Below are 21050 nucleotides of genomic sequence, written 5' to 3'. Positions count from 1 at the left end.
GAGAAAAAAGAAGCATTAGTCCTGAGATAGCATGTCAGAAATCGAATAAGGAGTGAATTATCATGTACTCATGTGATCATGCATGTGATTCAAAAATTTATTCTCACTTAACCTCAAGGATTATTATTAAAACTCATAGTGATAAAGGCTGAGTTTTCCTAAAATTGTATTTGTTCTGTTAAGTGGTATAATCTTTCTCTGCAGCTTTCCAGTAATACTAACATAATTCACTTACCTTAGAAGATGATTAAAATTTCTAAATTATAACGTGCATAAATTTTATCATGTACTTCATCATTTTCCAAAAACAGTTTAAAAGTAGGTCTCAATTATTCTCTGTTTGGATTAGTGTATGTCTGAAAGGCCCAGTACATCTTGTTATTCAAAAGGGTCTCCCTCAACAGTCCATGGGGATCTAGGCTATGTGTGGGTAGTTTATATTTTGTAATTACTTCAGTTTAAAAGTTTTGTTTAGTTTTACTTTGAAGCTGAATGAGCATACGATGTGTCCTCTGGAAGAGATTTTATTATGTGGAATTATTCAGAAAAAGCTAATGTGTTTAAATTACTAAGCTCTTTTAATTCACAAAAACTTTAAAGCATATACAATTCAATGACTCCACAAAGCATTTTCAGTCATACTTTGCTAAACATCTTGAGCTAATGCAGTTGAAAAATAGATTCCTTTCTTGTTGATCAGAATAGATTTTCTGTTGAGAAATGTTTGTGCTATAGCAAAGAGATGTTAAACGTAGCTGTAAGTCTTTGAGGCACTGTAATCCAGCCTGAATCACTGCAGGTGAGCTGTTTGAGGTACCTAAACTTGCTTGGATGTCTAAGGGCTATGTTTCTGTCAATAAATGAACTGTTGTCTACACGTACATAGGTAATGAATGTAATTTGCTTTCATGACATGAGTCCCTCAAATTTCAAGTAACTTTTGTAAGAAAAATTTCTTGCAAAATGAAAATGTGTGCATTTTCCCTATCCCATCTATTGAATGACTCTCAAATAAAATTTCATTTAAATGTTTCTTAATACTCATGCTCTAGATCTTGTACAGCAGCTGTATATCACAATTGTTTTTAGAGCTACATGTACTGTAATTTAACTCATAATTGTCTTTAAATATTTGAGAACATTTTGATACTGATTTGGATAAACCATAGTTTGTACTCCAACATTATGAGGGTTTTCCATATAAAACAATCACAATCAATTGTATTTGACATTGTGTTAGAAATGTGAAAATATGTCTGCAAGTATGTCTTTATTCACGAGTATTTTGTTGGTTATTTATTAAAATGATTGTGCTGGTTGATATTTCTTTTGCTTAGTAGACCCACTCGTGCTATGTGACCTCATTACACAAGGCACTTACAAAGACATGAAGAACATTTTGCAGCTTGTTAGCTACACTGAGATCTGTAAACTATTTTTAACTGCTTCCATGCTATATCACAATACGTCAGAGAAGAGTCATATGGTATGTTCTTTCTCTCGGTGCCAGCATATGTAAAGATTGCTGTTGTCAGGATGAAGGTCCAGTAGCAGAGGTTGAAAAAATAACTGTTTTCTTCTGCAGTGCAGATACAGCTCATTCAAGTGTCCTTTTGACCAGTCATATTTCTTTTCCTAGTGAAATTTGAAGGACATAGGAAAGCATTTGTTTTTGAAGGGATGTCATGGGTGGTGAGCCACAGTTCTGCTTTGCAAGAACAGATCAGCCACGTGGAGTTCCTTTCAAACTGTTTTAAGACACTACTTCAGACACTGTAAAAACACAGTGAATCCAAATCTAGTATCTTGATAGTTTCTATTTGGGAAGTGTAAATCCATCTTATTTCTTGACATAGGTCCCAATGTACTTTTTAGGTATGTTTGAGTTTTTTTAAGTATTGATGAGAAGTCTCAGTTATGATTTTTTTTTTGGTCTCAGAACTTTTTTCCCTAAGATTTTTAATCCCCTCTTTTGATAGAATAAGTTTATTTTTATTTCTTCTTGATAAATAAAGATTCCTTTCAAAAAACATCCTGTGGAATTTCAGCTGTATAGTTTGAACTGATGTATTTGGTTTGCATTGCAGTGGTGCACACTAAAAATATGGTAAACATTAAATATTAATGTAACTTGCTGTACCTTTTGCATTTGAACCATTTGAAACTGCAGACTTCTCTAGGTTACTTGTAGACTTATGAAGGGCACTCAGAGACCATTATGTTTGCCAACAAGGATAATGGGAAATGTGTTTCAACTGGTGAAGGAATGGCTGCTGCCTAAACTTTCTATACTTCTTTTCATTGTGAAATTTTATTAGTTATGTGTGTAGGACAGCTTTCAGAATGTATTTTTAAAAAGTAATATTTTGCATCTAAATAGAGAATATACATATAAAACTTCATCTGAAAGAGAAAATCTTAAATTTCACAAATTAGTTCATAATACTTATACTGCAGAGCATTTGCATATTTTGTACTGCTGTGTTGTGTCTGTGTAATTTAAATCTAATTTACTAAGCAGTTTGATGTAGCTTTAGTTGATCTTGGAAAATACAGTCTCAGTATAAATGTGTCACACATGCTTTGCATGAATTTAAACTGTGTGGCTGTCATTGTTCATCTAGAGTGATTGTCCATCTGTTATCTTTTGAATAGAGTGCCTTTTTATGCGTAAAGAATGACAACGTTAAACTTTGATTTCTTTTTGTAATGGGTTTTGAATAAAAAGATTCCTTACTGCAAAACCTAAACTTGTTAAAGGAAGCTTATGGAAGGAGCAAACCAACAGGAGCAAACCAATGAGATTTTTCTTCAGTGCTATCAATTGCTTGCTGTTCTCTCTAACAAATGTTTTTTCATGCTTAATTTGTGAGAGAAAAAAAGTGTAAATCTAAATGTCTCTAATGGAAACTCCTTCTAACGATTCTGATGAAAACTCAACTGATCTCTGAGATTTTGGCAGACTGGAGAGGAAGGAGCACAGTGATGTCTGAATTAGCACCCAAATGCCTGAAAACCTGAGAAAGACAGATAACTGGCATTTTACGGAATGTTAATAAATCGGAGTTTAGCTTCTAAGTTGGTTCAGAATCACTTGTACTTGAAAGTGAAAGCTCAGCATCTTCACAGAACTATGTGCAAACATACTAGGTTTTTAAAACCTTCATTCTTCTTATCATAGTTAGCCTCAACTTTCTAACAGTTGTAATTGTCCACAGAAAACATTTCAAGATAAATGCATTATCAGGTTTTGAAATTTTCTTATTTTTGTAAATACTAAGACCTGGGGGGCAAAATAAGGGCTATATTGTGGATTAAGTGAAATATCTCAAGGCTGTGCTTTTCTGATAACTGAACCTGAAGTGACCTTTCTCAGACACAATTACAGAGCTGTATGTTTTTCCTTGAATTTCATCAGGGGTTTAATTAGTATACAAATAAAACTTCCCTTATCTTCCTTTCTACCTAATTGGCTTGTCTTTGCTTATATATGAAGAATGTGAAAATGGGCTGTAATTAGGGTGACCGTGTTAACCTTTTTTTCTCAAATGTACTGTTGCCTAAAGGCCTCAAAGCCTAAAACCAGTGCTTTGGATTATTGCTTTGCAATCACTATGGCTCTCCCATAGGTTTTCTCATGAGCAGAAGGGCTTTGGGTGCTGCAGGTTCCCACTGCTTAACGGGATCTTCATTCTTCTGCCCACTAAATGTTTATTGATTATCTCCCTGCTCCACACTCAGCCTCCAACAACTTAATATCAGGTGACAGTCAGGAGAGTTCTCCAAGTAATTAGAGTGGAGCATTGAGGGAACAATTAGGAGCAGAGTTATTAAACTTGATTTATCCTATTCTCTCCTGAACACTTTCTTGGATATCAGAACATCACACTTTCACAATCTACCCTAGCTGAGAAATTAGTGGCTAACCTGCTGCTTATCATTGTTGCCTCGCTGCCTTGAGGCACACCCTCTTGGTTTCAGTCACTCAGCTGGAAATATTAGAGTCCATAAAGTTTATCAAGGGTTTTAATTAGATCAATCTGAAGAAGCAAAAAAAGAGGCTTACCAGCCATTATTTTATAATACACCGCATTGTATTTGAACATTTCCAAGGCTTGACTTTAACCCACAGTAGCAAGAAGCTTCAAGTAATTGCCAAAACTGCTTTTGGAGTGCTAAAATCAGTTTCCATTTTGCTTAGATATTGCAATACTTACTACTAGATAAAGTCTGAATCCTTTGGAGATTTCTGTAAATAAAGATTTTGATTTATTTTTGAATATAATAGAGCAGCTCTTTAGTGAGATACTTGATTTAACCATTTCTATATTGCTTCATCACCAGCTAGTGTGGATTGCTGGCCATGCCCTTAAAAAAGTTAGGCCCTGCTATTGCCTCATTAATAGGCATGTGCTTGCAATGAGTAACCTAGATTAGTTAGCAGCTCTCAGATTTTTACTAGTGGGTCTTTTCACTTTGGGTCAGTAATGAAAGCTTTATGTAGGAGCAGACAACTCTTCGACCCCTGCAGAAGGATAGCTATAAGAAAAATGAAAAAAATATGCACAGTGTTCCTATTATCCTGTCTTTCTCTACTCTTTTAGACTGCTAGGATCTTGGAGCTAAAATGGGTTCAAGAGCATCTACATCAAAAATGTCTTACATCAAAATAGTTGCACAAATGACTTAAAACTAGGTTTTTCAATCAGGTGGGAAACTGGGTTGGACCAAACACTGATAACAGAGACCTTGTTCTGTGTTCAAATACATTCTGTTTGTCAAAGGTGGGAATATGGGTGGGGGGTGACTTGACTTGGTTTTCAGAACTCTTTCCTCTATGTTAAAAGCAAACAGTAAACACAATAATTGGAAGAAGATAATGCTCTTTGGTTTTGAATTAGAGATGGATCCCTTTATTCATGCTATTCCGCATTTGGGTTCTTGGAAATAACATTTCTGAAAATCTGATAATTCACAAATTCATCTGTTCAGACAGGGATTTGATAGGTGCCAGTGGCTTTAGGGTAGAATTTTTGAAAGCAAGACTTCTGGTTTTGAATATCCTTGTGCAGTGCATGAATGATATCTGTGTGTTTATCTTTTCTTAGGGGAAATATATCAATTGTTTATTGAAAATAATGACGTAAGAGTCAGAATAGAGTTATTCAACCTGCAGTCATTTGAGCAAGAATAATATTAACATTTCTGGGTTTAGAGTTTCTTAAATAAACTTCAAATTTTTTTTTCTTATAGTTGTGATTAATTTCAACCTAGCTTTTGTAAATTCCTGAACAAGAGTTCAAGCAGTGGTGCTGTACCTTCAAAATACACCACCATTGAAGTAACTGGTTGCCTTTTCTCTTTAGGAATGTTAGAAGAAAACTTATGCCAGTCCACAGATTACAGTTTATTTTGCAGGACTATGCAGTCCTATGATATACATTGCTATTTTATAGAAATTATCTCTATTGTAATGCTTTTTGAAGTGCCTCTGGCCCTTAGATAGGTCTGAAACTTCTTCAGATTAGTTGAGTTTTCAGTGCCCTCCAAATTTTTATCAGCATTTTGTATATACTATTCTTCATACTCATCCACAGCATAATACATCTCCATGTTTCACAGACCAGGACAAGTACTCATGAGTACAAATCATGCAGAGCATTCTTAGAATTTAAGCGGAAAACATACCCATAAATTTTTGAAAAAAGGTGTGCAAGAGCTCAGTCTTGCAACTATGCAGCCTTCTCTTCCGCATTGTTTTAGAATATATCAGGAAATACGCTATTTGTGAAAGAATGTTTATAACCACCTATTATAATTTCTTTCTAAAAAGGCAATTAACAGCTGTAAGTAAAATGTAAAATTTAACAAATCATGCAATCAAATTATTAATACTCCAGTCTATAAATGTATTGATTTATCCCAGCAGAAAGGAGAAACAACCAGCCAGGTTCTGTATTAATTAGTCCTGTGTGCTATTTTTCATCTATTGGATTAATCTGAATTGATTAAAGTATGTTGTGTTAATTCTAAGCCAGAGAGAAATGTGTAAAAATACACATACTATTTTGCATATTGGAAAACTAATCTTAAAATAGTGAAAGCATGATAAAATAGTGAGCTATTCTTAGCAGGAAGTGCAGCAAAATTGTACTTGATGCACTAGCAGAGAATATGAAATTATTTATTTTACTGAAATTTCTGAACAGTGCAGAATAATTAAATAAATGCTTCTTTGTTTATTCCCTTTCTTTGTGAATTCCTTTCTTTTATGTTTATTTTAAATTAAGTTTTGACAATATTCTGTTGTTCTTTAAGCTGTACTCTTGATTATTTCCTTCATGTTTAGATCTGGTATTTGTAAATACAGCACTTGTAGCATATTATATGTCCCTGCTTGATCCAAAAATCATTTTATTTCATAAATATAGTTGTACACAGTCAGTATACTAAAAACTGGGAGGTTCTGAGTCAGTAATGTTTTTGCTAGAGAATTCATAAAACCTTAGTATGCAATGGTCCAAATGTACTTCACAGTCAGTCTGTTTTCCACCTTGTTTAATAGCCTATGGCATAAACTGAAGTTAATTATTTGGGCTGACAAGTAACTCTGCTTTCTGTCTGCTTGCAGAGTCTCTCCGAGGCAACGATGGAGCTGAGAAGAAGAGATCGATTTCTGCGTCAGCAAAATAGACTTCTTACCCAGCTGGAGCAGGACAAGCGTCGACTGAGCGAGAGCATCCGTGATGCAGAGAGTGCCCTCTGCACGGCAGCGAAGTGAGCACTGGGACCTTGGGGAGATCACTTAAAACAGACAAAAGATCAATTCTTACTTTCATGCACAGGGTTTTAGCCTTCGCTAATGTAATGCTAGAAAACAAAAGTACATCTGCCTCTCTTTGAAATTCAGTGATAGTCTTCGAAAAAGAAAACTGTTAGTTCAAGATACTACATGTTACATTTTCTGTAGTTATCCCATAATAGTGCTACAAATTCTTGGTCCTGAAATAGCATAAGCATTTTGTCTGCCAATTACCTTACTGATTTGACAACATCTCTTTGGTAGATCCTTCACATTCTGTTTACTTAAAAAATGATTGTTTGTTCTAAAGGGGCTGAAACCCATTTTGGACCTAGTCTTATCTGTGGAATACTATAGATATTTCTGCTGATTTCAGAAAGTTTTGGATTTAGATGTAAACCCTGTGCCTTTTTGTACTATAACTTGAAGAGTGGAAGGAAATGTTCAGGGAGCATTTTTGAAAATATTGGTAGTCAAAAGCTGTTCCATTGACTTGAATGAGATTATTACTAACCTTTTAGAGTTATATAGTCAGATAAATTATAAATCCTTTCAGACTTTTTAATCTATTTCTGTTACAGTAGTATGCACTTTGAATATTATTGGTTCATGGCCTAGATTTAAAAAAAGTTCAATTTAAAATTAAAATTTCTCATTATACCTGGAGTATATTTGACCTCTGAAGAACAATAGTTTAGAAGCTTTAAGGGGTTTATGCGCCAGCAAAAGAATGTAATTAATATAGTGATATATTTAACAAGCTAATTAAAATGACAATATATTTGGTATAAATGTATCAAAGCAGATTATGACCCGAAGAAGGATTTGTTCTCAAAAGCTTTCCCCTTTTCACCCTAGCCCAACCTATATTATGCACTCCAGTAAGGATCGTTCCCTATGGCCATCCTTGTATTTAGAAAAGGTTTTTCTATTGTGAAAATTCCCAAACCAGTCATTGTTCTACCAACTCTTCATAACAAGTGCAAGTGTCTTTTTTTTCCTTTGGAACATGTAAGCAAAGTAAATAGACTTTGGTCTTATCCAGAAAATCTTATTTTAATATCTATTCCATGACCTAGGTGATTGTAAGCAATGCATGGGTGTCTTTCAATTTCTTCCCTAAATTTTTGTGGAGCTTTAAAAGACAGTAAGATGTCTAGCTTGTTCTGAGAATGGCTGTCTTGATTTTCTTTTAGTGGCGGCCAACAGTTCTTTCCACTTTCCTCCTGAGTAAGAAGCAATATTAATAAAAGTGTCTGAAACAGTGAACCTGACAAAAATTCAGTAGGCTTTTGGTAATTTCTCTGTATTGTGGTTTAACCCCAGCCAACAACCAAGTACCCTGTCAATCTAGTCTAAAGAAAGGCAGGATCCTGAAAAAAGAAAATTCTGTGTGGCCTTATTAGAAGTGTAAAAGCCAGTTCTACACTTCTGGCCACCTTCCTGTATTTTCTGTTAAGATAATATGAATCAAGAAATGACAAAGCATCATTGATTCCATGGGGAAGAATGCCATGATTTTGACTGGAGAAAAAGAGGCTGAGAGAAGACCTTATTGCTCTCTATAGCTACCTGAAAGGAGGTTGTAGTGAAGTGGGGCTTGGTCTGTTCTCCCAAGTAAAAAGTGATAGGACAAGAGGAAATGGCCTCTGATTGTGTCAAGAGAGGTTTATATTGGATATTAGGAAAAAATTCTTCCCTGAGAGGATTGTCAGGCATTGGAACAGGCTGCCCAGGGAAGTTGTGGAGTCTGGAGGTATTTAAAAGATGTGTAGATGAGGACCTTGGGGACACAGTTTGGTGGTGGGCTTGGCAGTGCTGGGATAATGGTGGGACTCAGTGATCTTACAGGTCTTTTCCAACCTAAATTATACTGATTCTGTGAATTCTGGTTTAGGTATTGTAAAAGCTCAAACCAAATATACACATAGCTGGCAAAATAAAAGACAGTCCTGAAATACTAAGGTGTATTATTAGTATTTCTATATAATTTCTTCTGATCCTTATCCCATAGAGGGTAATAGAAGAGAACTAAACCACTACACTGCTTTTCTGGCATGGATTCCTTTTGACTTCCTATGTTGTTTTGTTGGTCATGCTGTCCTTTCTCCTTAGTCATACGGTATTATGCAACTTCAGTTCTATTTCTGTCAGTCGTGAGTTGAGGCCAAGGCTCTTCATGACAGCATAACTGATGAAAGCTGTCTTTCTTACTGAAGCCCTAATCTACAAAAGGGCATTAGAGAATTGTTTCATTCTCCAAACCTCCCTGTTGTAAGGATAGGATCCTTGGCTGGACTTTTTTGGGAAACGTATGAGAATGCACTCTCTTCCTGCTAGAAGACTCCATTCAATATGCCCTTTATATCTAAAACTCTCCAAGAACACAATAGTTGTTCATTAATATGCCCATAATTACAGCTAGTTTAATTGGTAGTCCACAACAAAAGCAAATTTCATATAGAAACATGCCAAATAGTTGTACATAAACTATTTCTTAAAGTTTGCATTGGGGATATAAAAAGGAGAGACAAAAACATAATACTTAAGAGTTACCAACAATTATTTGAAAAGACATGATAGCTAAAAAGTAGCAGAAAATTAATTTCTAAATCAGTTGAGTTTCAGTTCTATGATCTACCTCTTTTTTTCTCTTGTAATAGAGATAAAGAATTGATCATTAGTCATATGAAATCTGTGGAAGACACTCTGCATAAGGTAAGAATTTAAAGTGATTCCTCTGATTTGTAATTCTAAACATATCAAAGTTTTACCACTGCTTTTGCTCAGGGAAGGAGAGGAGTAGAAATTCTAAAGTGGCTTCCTTTCCTTAGAGTTTGTTTCCACTTTCAACTTCTTTTATCCTAAAAAACTATTCATTTTTAGTGAAATAAAATAAAATTTTATAGTACACAAACTTCTTATTTTTAATATAAAACTTACTACAAAATCCATTTTCCTTCCCTTAATCACTGAGAGCACTATTTCTGGTTACCAAGTGAAGACTATTGAACATCCAAACAGCTGACAATTTCTGTGGAGTTAAATCTGCTGTGTAAGTCAGAGGTCATTTGGTGATGTTACATACATGGTGGCCATAAAACATATGGCTTTGTGCATGCTACTTTAGTCTTTGATATATGATAAAAAAATAAGGAAAAGAGTAAGTTGTAACCTGCAGTCAGAAGCTTCATGATATTTTTTGAGGACATTTTTTAAATTGAGTAATAATCTTAAGTAGTCTCTGTGACTTGCACTATTTTGCCCTGGTATAGCATCATTTGAAATTCCAACAAAGCTTTATATATTAATTATTTAGGTGAAAGGACTGGTTTTAACTGTAGCTCTAGTTGTTGATTGCTGTCTTAACTGTTTTCAGTCTAGAGCAACACAGAGCAAAGTAAGTGTTTTTATTACCTTGGAGTGTTAATTTCCCTTATCACATCTTGAATTCACAGCAACATGGGAATCTATTCTTCATTTTGGTTTTTGTGTTCACCAAAACTAATTTAATTTTCAGATACTTTTTTCAAGTCTTTCTTTCCTTTAATGTTCAAGAAAGTGACAGAACCTAAAACTGTGTATTTTAGCTGCAGCAAACTGTGCTGGTAGAGACTGTCTTTCTTTTTGCTCCCACGTTTTTCCTACTGGCTTCTTTTAAGCTTGAAAATTAATGTCATGCAGAAAGCGTTGCGTTTTTTCAGTAAGAGGTACATGTAATGTCCTTGGCATTCAGAATTTGTTGTTCTGGATTGCAAGGTTACATTTTGGTTTTGAAAGCAATGCACAAAGATTGAAGTGTTTGGGGAAAGGCTATAGAGAAGGTCACATGCTTAGTAATGATTAACCTGATGCAGTGAATTGATTGAGAAACAGCCATCTATTTTTTGAAAATTTTAGTTACCATATTGCTTCTTAATTTTTGGTGTACATAGTTCTTCGGCCCACATAGCACATTAGTGAGTAGCAAAATAATTTATCCTTTCTGGTTTGTCAACCTAAAGAATGAGGAAAACATAAGAATTAGAAACGTCAGGATGCTCCTTTCAGGAGGAACTAAAAAAAATTAATTGTAAATCATTCATAATTTGATGTACCATTTCTCCTAGAAGAACAGAGGTAAGTTATTGATTTTGTTTGGGAAATATCTGAAATGTAAACCCTACATCATAATGGTAACTAATTACCTAGCATTAGTGAACATGGCTTGTGTGTAAACTATAAAGTTTACACTGTTATTTTTAAAGGGTTTCTCACTCAGTGAACAATCAGAATGTGAAGAAGTGGATTAAGTACTAGTAAAGGAACCATAAGCCTATCTTACTCCACTAGAAATTGTGGGAATTACTTTCGTTTTAAGAAAAGAAAATGGTTAAAGTTCAGAATCATCTGAAGTTGGACTAGTACTACTATTAACTGCAGTTATACTTACGGGAGTTTGAAATTGAAGGTTTTGGTATTTCTGTGTTGATGTATTCACGAGCAAATATCCACAAAATTCCACTGCATCACTTCAAAATCTGTATTATTAATGCATAATGCTAAATTTTTACCTATAGATCTCAGAGGGATTTTACAGACATCCTTAGTAATCTTAGTTAGACTCAGGATAAGACAGTATACTCTGGTCCGTCAAAGTGGCCTCATTCCTGTCTGTACTCTATCCCTACAAGAATTCCAGAAGTCAGCAATGTAGGTACTAGATCATCTGCCTTTGGGTATACCGGGGTGTGACATTCAGCAAACAAAGTAAGAGAAATCAGAGCCGAAGGAGACAATCTCTGTGCATGCTTCTAATATACCGCTAGACCGGGGATCATTTACACCACTTTCTGCCCCACACGGTGACTGGATGGAACATCTAGTATCATACATTTGACTTTGCCGAAGCATGCTTGTGCCCAGAATGATTCTTTCAAGACCATTGCAGAACTACCTTTTTAATCTTCATGAATATTTATGAAGCATAACTGTTGAAGAGCTTGAGCACTGGATATGCTAAGAGTGAAAATATTTTTAGCAACTAGTTCTGTGTCCTTCATAAATTACAAGATGTTCTGTTGAAGGTTATTTTTTGTCTTTTCCTGGGTCTTGTCACATTAGCAATCTTTATCCTACTCCTGGAGCTGAATTATTTCCACAAAAGTTCCTGATAAAATAAGAGAACTTTTCTTCATCTTACACCATCTAAATATTATGGACAAATACCTAAATGCAAAGTGCATGTTTTAACAAATTAAAAAAACCAAAATAGAATATCACCAAGGGCAAACAGAGACCTCAAGAGGATTATGGTTTGTTTCAGTTTTATTCTCAAAATACTGAAGATTACAAAACGGTAATAGCAAAATGACAGCAACAGAAATAAATAAAATTTTTCTGAAAGAGTTCTGAAAGGAAATTCCATCTACTTGACATTCAAACATAAAGAGTTTTCTTAAAAAGTCTTCTTATAAAAAGAAAAAACATTTAAGAACATGTCATTTTTAAACCCATGGGCAGTCCTTTATTTATGTATGAAAAATAAGTTATTTCTTGAAACACTTTCCCCTCGAAAAGTTGAGCTTATTTTTGTTATAAATAGACCCTTGTTATGCTTGCTGATAAACTGTATTCCATTACTAATTTCTTCTCTACTTCTTAATATTCTGCTTGTATAAACAGTGCAAGAGACATTAGATCTATTCATTTTCTATAACTAGATTCTTTAACATTATCTATTAGTTATATATATATATATATATATTAGTTATATATATTACCTATATATATATATATAGGTAATAATGCCAAGGTTGTGGGTTCTATCCCTTTATGGGCCATTCATTTAAGAGTGGACTTGATGATCTTTGTGGGTCCTTTCCAACTCAGAATATTCTGTGATTCTGTGGTCCTGTAGTCCCATCAGAGGAAGAAATCATTTTACACTATCTCTGCTAAAATTGTCAGCCTTTCCCTTGTATTGCTCCTCAGTTGGAGTGTTTGTAGTGGGTTAGCCTTGGCCAGCAGCCTGATGCCCACCCAGATACTCTCTTATTCCCCTCAGGAGGACAGGGGGACAAAACAGGATGAGAAAATTCATGTGTTGAGATCTAGATAGAGACATTGCATAGTAGTTATTATCACAGGTAAAACAGTTGACTTAAGGAAATTATTTTAATTTATTTTTGAAGTAGATTTGGAGAGTTAGAAACATTATCTTGCCTTTTAATCTCAGCTTCACTTGTGACTCCTCTGCTCATGCTGTGAGGCACAGGGGCTTGCAGTCAGTCCACAGCAACTCTCCTCATGCTGTTTCCCTGCATCACTGTGGGCTCTCCATGTGGGCTGCCATCCTTCAAGAATATCTGCTTCAGTGTGGACTTTCCATGGCCTTCAATTCCTTCAGGAACTATCCACCTGCTCTGGCATGGGATCCTTCATGGAATATGATGTGGACATGTGCTCCAGCATAGTCCTCTCTCTGGGCTACAGGGAAATACCTAATCCAGTGCCTCAAGCATTTCTTCTACACTTCTTCTCTGACTTTGATGTTCAGTCTTTTTCTTCCTTCCTTCTCTCCCTGTGTGGTGGGTTTTTTCCGTTCTTAAATTCATTTTCACAGAGGTGCTACCAGCAGGGCAGTGGGGCTTAGCTGTGACCTGTGGTGAGTGTGGAACCAGAGGTATCTGGAACCAGCTTTGTCCTGCACTCATCTGTCCTCACAGAGGCTGCATTTGGTACACTACTATAGCTGCCTCCTTTTCAGCCTGCCTAAATCCCCGTTCTCTATGTTTAGCCTCTGCTACATGCCACCATGCAGAAGTCATTCCAGCGAGCCAGCCTTCACAGTGACAGAAAATTGTTTGTCTCTCCTTGTACTCTTAACTATTAAAAACTAGACAAGCTTATTCTATCATAGTTTTCAGCCTGTCCTGGCTCTTAGGATTCGGCTGTTTAAGCAGGTTAATAAAATAAAATGTACACACTGTTTTTCTCAATACCAGTTAGCAACATACTCATTCTGACACTTTGGGACAGGTCAGGGATCAAAGCAGCTATCCAGTGTGCTCTTTTCCTTCTGGCACTTGGTCAGAAAAATTACTCTTTGTCCACTTCTGTAGTGCACTTCACTTCTGCTGATTGAAAGGTTCATATGCTGGCTAGCAGAACAACTTCCATGCAGACCTGTCAGCAGTCATGCCTTGAAATCCTTCCACTGTTGTGTTTCACTGCCTCACTGCCACCCCTGTTGTCTCCTCTGAAATGTCCCTAAACTATGAGAGCTGGGTCCCATGGTTCTATCAGTTGAAAAAAAATATGAACACTGTATCACCCATCCAATTATATGTTTGTAAAAAATATAAAGACAGAATTATCTTTCTTTATCTAATTTAATGGTTTGGCTTTTTATAATACAGCACAAAGCAGTTGGAGATGGGGTGAGGTCACTGAATACGTGAGAATTAGTAAGGTTTTAGCAGTAGATTGTTATTTCTGATGTGGTCCATAACAATCAAATGCATTTCCTTATGATGACAGTTTTATGGCCTGCAAGGAATTAATTTACAATAGGTTTAAGTCTGTATACAAGTGACTACATCAGTAAAAACACTCAGTATAAGTGGCAATAATTGTTAGTTGCAGCAAGGAGACCACAAATTGATCAGGTCCTGGAAGAAGAGAACAGTTACGAGTCTTAAGTTAGCTGCCTCAGTCATACTCCAGTAGATATGACCTGTCACATTTAGGTACACTTTTTAGCCACATTTCTCTTAGTTAACTGGGATCTACAGTCCATCATATTATTTAGTTATCTCAATAATGATTTAATAACCCTTGTTTTAGAGATCTCAACTTAATTTTTTTTGCTTAGCCTAATGAAGCTCCCAATATGGTTTTTCTGTGTGTTAGACACATTAATATTAAGGGTGAAGCCTGCTTGCGTGTGTGCTCAAAGTCTGTGCATCACTGTGGTCCTCGGTTGTTCTCAAGTGGCCCTATCACAAGCCTGTTGAAACAGTGAGTATGTGTACATGCAAAAAAATCACAAAGAAAACCCAATTAGTTTGTTAAAATTCTAAGTAACTCCTGGAAGAAATTTATAGTAGGAAACCAGTTATTATTTCTCTGTGGTAAGAAAAAAATGCAGTAAAAACATTACTTTTTCTCCTCCTGCATCTCAAATGAGTGCTTCTTAATTTCAGTGTGTGATGAATGACTTTTGTTTCCTCTCCTAGTAATCTGACTTTCTTGATCCATGTTCCTAAAGATCAGTTGTGCAGGACATACAGGTGTTAGCACAGCTGGCTTGCTGATGACAACTCTGTCCATATAGCTGTCTAGTGTGTCATCACTCATATTGTTCAGTGTCATTCTGACCTAGCCAAGCTAAAAATGGTACTCCAGCTCAAGAGGGATTTAAAAACCTTCACAAAGTAAAGATAAGACATTGCCGAATGTCATATCCATGTGTTTAACTGTTTTCAGTTTCGACATCTCAAAATAACTAATTTCAGGATGCATTTGTCTTCGTCTTTTGGTTTTCTTTGTTGGTTTTAGGGTGTTTTTTTGGTTTTTTTGGGGGGTAGATTGTTTTGTATCTGTTGGTTGAGGTGGGTTTTCTTTTAGTTAGTTTGGTTTTTTTTTTAAAGGCTGAATAGTGTATAGTTTGCCTTCAGTAAGGAGAAATCCTTGTTCAGAGAATTGTGGAATTATTGGATACATTAACTGTTATTTTCTCCAGACATAGGTTTGTTTTCAGCCCAAGGTCACTGAAATCTTTTCATAGGGGTTGTATTATAGTACCCATCTTGCAGCTACAGAGAAGCTTAGGTGCCATGGTCAACATTTGCAAAAAATCAACTCAGGATCAGATCTTATTCAACAGACCATGTAGTCTGTGTATGTAGTAATATGAGAAAGCATGAATTAATCTTAGAGGTAATTCTGGGATGGTACTCAGCTCTGAAAATTAATTTCCATAATCTTGACTAGTCTTGAAGGGAAAAAAAAAAGCTGAAAAAAAAAAGCCAAGCACATCCAAAACATCAGTTTTATGAGAAATGTCTCCTTACACAAATACTGTTATGCAGTAATTAATGTTCTCTTAGAAACCACCTGTGAAATGGCTTGTTTCGTAATTAAATACAGATTTGTATGGCGGTAATCAGAAAGGATAGTCACTGAATCTGTATGCTAATACAGAAATTTTCAGTAGTTATTCTATTGAGGTAAATATTCTGTATAACTAATTGCGATAATGTATGGCTACCTACAGTAAGGTATGTCAAAATGCTATTTAAACCTCCACTATCAACTAAAGTCAGACCCTTGGATTTGAGGATGTATTTCTTCTTTTGATGAATGAGCGTGCAATGATGGGATGGCTTTTAATGACTACTCAAACCTAACTGTGATGGCCATGTAGTAAGTATCCTTTCAACTGTACCATGTATCTCTTTTCCCTTTCCCTCCTATAACACACGCTTGTCTAAGCAAAATACATTCTGATTTGGTGTAGTTTGATTTTTATCCTTCTTGGGGGGAAAAAAAAAAGGTTCGATGGGGTGTTTTTGCAGTTCAATTGACTAATTTGGTTCCAAATATCATTCCTCACCTCATTCTCTCTCTAATTGTGGCTATAGTTTTCCAGTTTTTAGATGTTTGATTTAAAGTGCCTTCAGTTTAAGATATGCAGTCTTGTCACGTGCAGTTTCTTTACTTCTGGAGTGATCCTTGATCACTGAAACATCCTGTTGGAAAATATTGTATCTAAAATTATATAGGCCCTCATTCAATAAGATGAATATACACTTCTTGTAGTAATTTCCTTACTTTCAGAGCAGACTCAGACTCTGGTGTTAAGACCAACCAATATTAACAGATTGACTCTTTGATCTGACAGGGTGCTGTGGGATGTACTTCTTTGGATATTGCTTGTGGCAAATTCCGCTGCAAAAAATTTGGAGTCTGTATTCCCTTAAATGGATAACACTTAGGTTGATCATGGTTTTCTACAGAGTCCACAGTATATGAATGTATCATGAGGAAAATAATCTGTATCAGCAACTTACGTGAAGAACTACTGTTATCAAGATCAGTATTATTGTTGGTGCAACTTCCTGTATATTCATTTGTATTTTTAATAGAGAGTAAGAAAACATCAACAATTCATACTAAACATAAAAAAAATTAGGACGTGTTCATGAAGGTTTAATTCTATCCAACAATGTATATAATTTTTTATTAGTGTTCTTAGTTCTATGATCATTTGTATAACACTATAACAAAGACTTGCCCATTGAAATCAGTTACTATGTAACTTACTTCTGTTAAATTGCTTCCCATGGCGAAGGACAGTGTCCAGCAGATGTGCATGTTCTTAACTTGTGTAATATGGCCCCACCCTGCGGGTTGCCCTGGAGGTACAGACACTATGCCTCTAAATCGGCCACATGCTTGCAAGACTGTGGTTAAGACTAAGATGTGGTTTGCATTCAAACTTCTTTCTTCTTTCAAAAAGTTGTAAACTCATTTTTGCCTATTGCATGTCACATGCAGAACACACAGCAGTGTGGTAGAAACCATTTTGCTTGTACTCTTTTAGAATGATTTCTGTATTTGCAGCTTCTGTTAAATCAGCAATATGGTCATCTCAAAGACAAACAGGTTAAATCACTGTTTTTCATTCGCTTGTGGCCAAATCACTGTAGATCTTGTTCTGCTCTTTAAATTGCAGATAATATGCTATTAAAAAAGTAGTAGGAAATGAAAGTAAAATAATCCCAAAAATCAGTATGTTTTAAATGCAGAGTTGATGAACTTTGAACTTATAAAATGTTCTGATATATAGCTTACATTGTGAAGTTTATATCCATAAATAATTTTTATTTTCTTTTCACCATAAGAAAGCATTGATTTAGGAACAAAATAGAAACTAAAATCTCAGGTTTGTTGTACCAGTCAGATAGCAACTGGGAAAAGACATTAGGAAGCACATTCTTCTACCATTTACAACTTGCTAACATTCAGTACTGTCTCTATTGGCATAACTGGACATACCGCATCAAACTGTGCATAGAAAAACTGAAGTGAGCACCACAGTGGACTGTAGACAAAACTATTGTTATCTTGAGCAGCAGAAAATTTTAAAGTTCATTTTTGGACATGTAGAATTAGCCCATCAAATTCTACAGCTTGGTTCGGTCAATAATGTAACTTCAGTTTATTATTCAGTTTCAGCTTTGATCTGAATTAATGAGTACTTTATTGATTTTAAATTGAGTGGCTATAGTGTTGTCTTCTTTGTTGCTCTCTTAATTAATTAAAAAGTTAAACACTGTCATAAGTCACTCTTCTTTATTTTAAAATGCTGTGAGTATTGTAGTAGAGTTGTGTGGATCCATTTGTGATTTTGCCTGTTTTCAGATAGTATATATTTATATATATATTTTATATATATATCTGAATATATATATATATATTCAGATATAGATATTTATATATGTCTAAACTGAAAAATCTAATGATCATATTTAGAAGCATACTGTCACAGTACTTAACTATACTCTGTATAAAATCATTCTTGCAACTTTTCACAGTATCAGCTAAAATTATGTTTACCAAAATCAGAAATGGCCAAAACCTTCACTAGCACTGGATAAATATAAATTTATATATTTTTTCTCTATATTAATTTTAGAGTACAGGGAAGTGAAACCAGCTTTAGACATTTTTAATCCTTGCAATAAGCCTGATCAGCTGAATAGTTGGTTTAGATTTTAACATTAAGCTCTCTAGCTTAGGGAGACCTTTCCGACTATGTGGTCCTGCTTTATATTTCATATGGAGGAAAGAAAATGTCATTAAATACAAAAAAGCTCTGAAAATCGCATTTTAAAGCTTAACTGCATAGGGTGGTTCTTCTGCCTGTTGAGCTTGCAGAAAAACCCTCTTTTAAAAAAAAAAATGAAATTACCCATTTTATCTTTGTCTCATGCTTCTTTAATGTAAGTTTGTATGTGTGTATTGTTTTTACTTCATTAGAGAATGAGGAAAAAATACAGTTTCCCAACTCCTGTCATTTTGTTTCTGGATCTCAAAAAGCCAATAGATGGAAGTTATTAAATTAGTTCTTTACTAAGATTTCATACAGAAAATCCAACATGATTGCATGCAGGCATGGCCATTATAGCTTTCCAGTCCTTGAATTGGTAGGCAACTTGGAATGTTTTTCACTTCTAGTGAAACAATATAGTGATATTTGTACAGTATACACCCAGTCTTTTGTTCTTACAATTTTTCCTGAACCCTCATGAGTATTTTTCAAAGGAAAAGTCTGCCTTAATTTTCAGTTTCTCAGTATGCATACTGATAATGAGATGTACTCTCTACAATCTTAAGTATTTACAAACACAAAAAAATGTTGCGTTTGTTTTTTTAATTGTGAATCCTCATATCAAAAATCATACTCTTTAAGAAGCTAATACATACTTTTCTGATGCAGTGGTATTAATGGCATTTGTTTACCACAATGCAGCCATTTAAAAAATATGGTTTATATTTTGCTGTTCAGTGAGTGTCAGACCCCAATACTGAAGTAGAGAGTTTGAAACTAATAGGGTTAAAAGGACTTCTCCTGTCTGTATTGTGTGTATATATTATACCTACATTGCTTATATATTGTTTTTTTCCCCCTAGTATTAGCAATCTGCTTTTGTACTTTGACATAGGGATTTCCCTTGTGAATTTTGTCACAGAAAAAAGAGAATCATCAATATCGCAGTTAAACTTGACTTTCAAAGCTAATAGTATCTCATTTGGGGGCTGAAATTTAATAAATTTTCTTTGATTCTGTTTGAGTTTTTAAACATCAAACAATGAATTGGCCAGGGTGCAGTAAAATATTTAGATCTATTGACTACGGTTCAGAAGGGTAGAAGGCAAAACACTGGTGGTTTGATGTTGATAAATTCTTAGTACCTTAATCCACATTAATGTTTTCTTTTATCTGTGTGCATACTGGCAGCAAAGACACTGAAAAGTTGGTGTATATATAAGCTATAAAAATGTAAATCCAGTGTGTGTGTGCGTGTGTATGTGTGTGTGTGTGTGTGTGTTTGTATTTAAAGCAATGTATTTTGTTATATTCAGCAAGGTTAACATCTGACCAGAATTACACATGCTGACAGAACACTCCAGAGAGCATGTTTGTTCCATAGGACTGTGTATCCTGAACCTAGTGCACTATGTGTGCAAAAAATGTGTGGAGGACCTTTCCTGTTATAAAAATTGCATCATAGTGCATATGTTTGGCAGCCACAGGTATTGACAGGAATTCTTTAGGTCAACCTGGGAAATGTAGGGCTCCCTATTCTCACAGAACAGAGGAACGAATAAAATAAAATCTTTTCTTCTTTGTATCAGTAGATTTGCACATGCTTCTTTCAATCAGAGCAGATTTCAAAGGCTCTGCTATTATCTGAAATATGTTCCCTCATAATCAACATTTTACAAGAATCTAATTTTGTGGTTACAGAAAAGTAATCTGGGATTTAAAATGAATAGATTTATGTTTTAATTCAGGTTCGGTGCATTTTTGTGGACAAGGCAGCTTCTAACAAAAACTGAAATTTGGCAAAATAATACTTAGCAAATGGTATATTTATTGATTTATATGTATTTGGTATATATCTAGTATATGTTTTAGTATATATTCAGTATATGTTTCAGTATTAGACTGTGTATTAGGTCATTAAAACAGTAAATTTTTTTTGCAGTACTCACTATTGCTACTCAACAGATGCAGTGTATTCCAAATGAATAGATTTAATCTATTCATTTGTACTAACGTATATTTGTACGTGTGTCTATCCATCTGTATTAGAATAAAATCCGACTGCTGGGATCTCCTGGAGGCGGACGTTGTAATTTTTGTATTAAACAGAATGAAAAATGGGTGTGTGGCATCATATGGTGTGTGAACATAAGTGGCGTGCCTGTGGAAGTTGCGCGTTAAATGCGTATAATCGCCTGTCCATGCTGGTAGACTCACGACGTGCTGCGATGTGCAGCGCAGGGCCGCGTTTCCAGGAGCGGCCCGGCGTTCCCGCTGTGCCGCGCCGTGCCCGCGGACAAAAGCGCGGGCGGCGCTCCGCGCGCGGCCGGCAGGTGGCACTGCGGCACCAACGGCGCGCGGGCGGCCCCGCGGCTCGGGCTGCGCGCGTCCCGCTGCCGACACCGCCCGGGCATGGCCTGTCTGGGCTTT

At 35.5% G+C, this 21050-nt stretch overlaps 1 protein-coding gene across 4 annotated transcripts in view; it reads left to right on the top strand.

Annotated features, from left to right (window-relative positions):
• CCDC171 (coiled-coil domain containing 171) overlaps nucleotides 1–21050 on the top strand; it is a 157392-nt gene that overhangs the window by 92446 nt on the left and 43896 nt on the right. For all 4 annotated transcript variants that reach the window (XM_048291288.1, XM_048291287.1, XM_048291285.1 and 1 more), the window contains 2 exons: nucleotides 6632–6777; nucleotides 9466–9520. In XM_048291288.1, the coding sequence (XP_048147245.1) occupies nucleotides 6632–6777; nucleotides 9466–9520 (201 nt within the window). The remainder of the gene's footprint in view (nucleotides 1–6631; nucleotides 6778–9465; nucleotides 9521–21050) is intronic.

The sequence above is a fragment of the Corvus hawaiiensis genome, chromosome Z (genome assembly GCF_020740725.1).
Source record: "Corvus hawaiiensis isolate bCorHaw1 chromosome Z, bCorHaw1.pri.cur, whole genome shotgun sequence".
NCBI lineage: Eukaryota > Metazoa > Chordata > Aves > Passeriformes > Corvidae > Corvus > Corvus hawaiiensis.
Note: the sequence above shows the minus strand (reverse complement) of the source record. Positions and strands in the feature narration are given on the sequence as shown.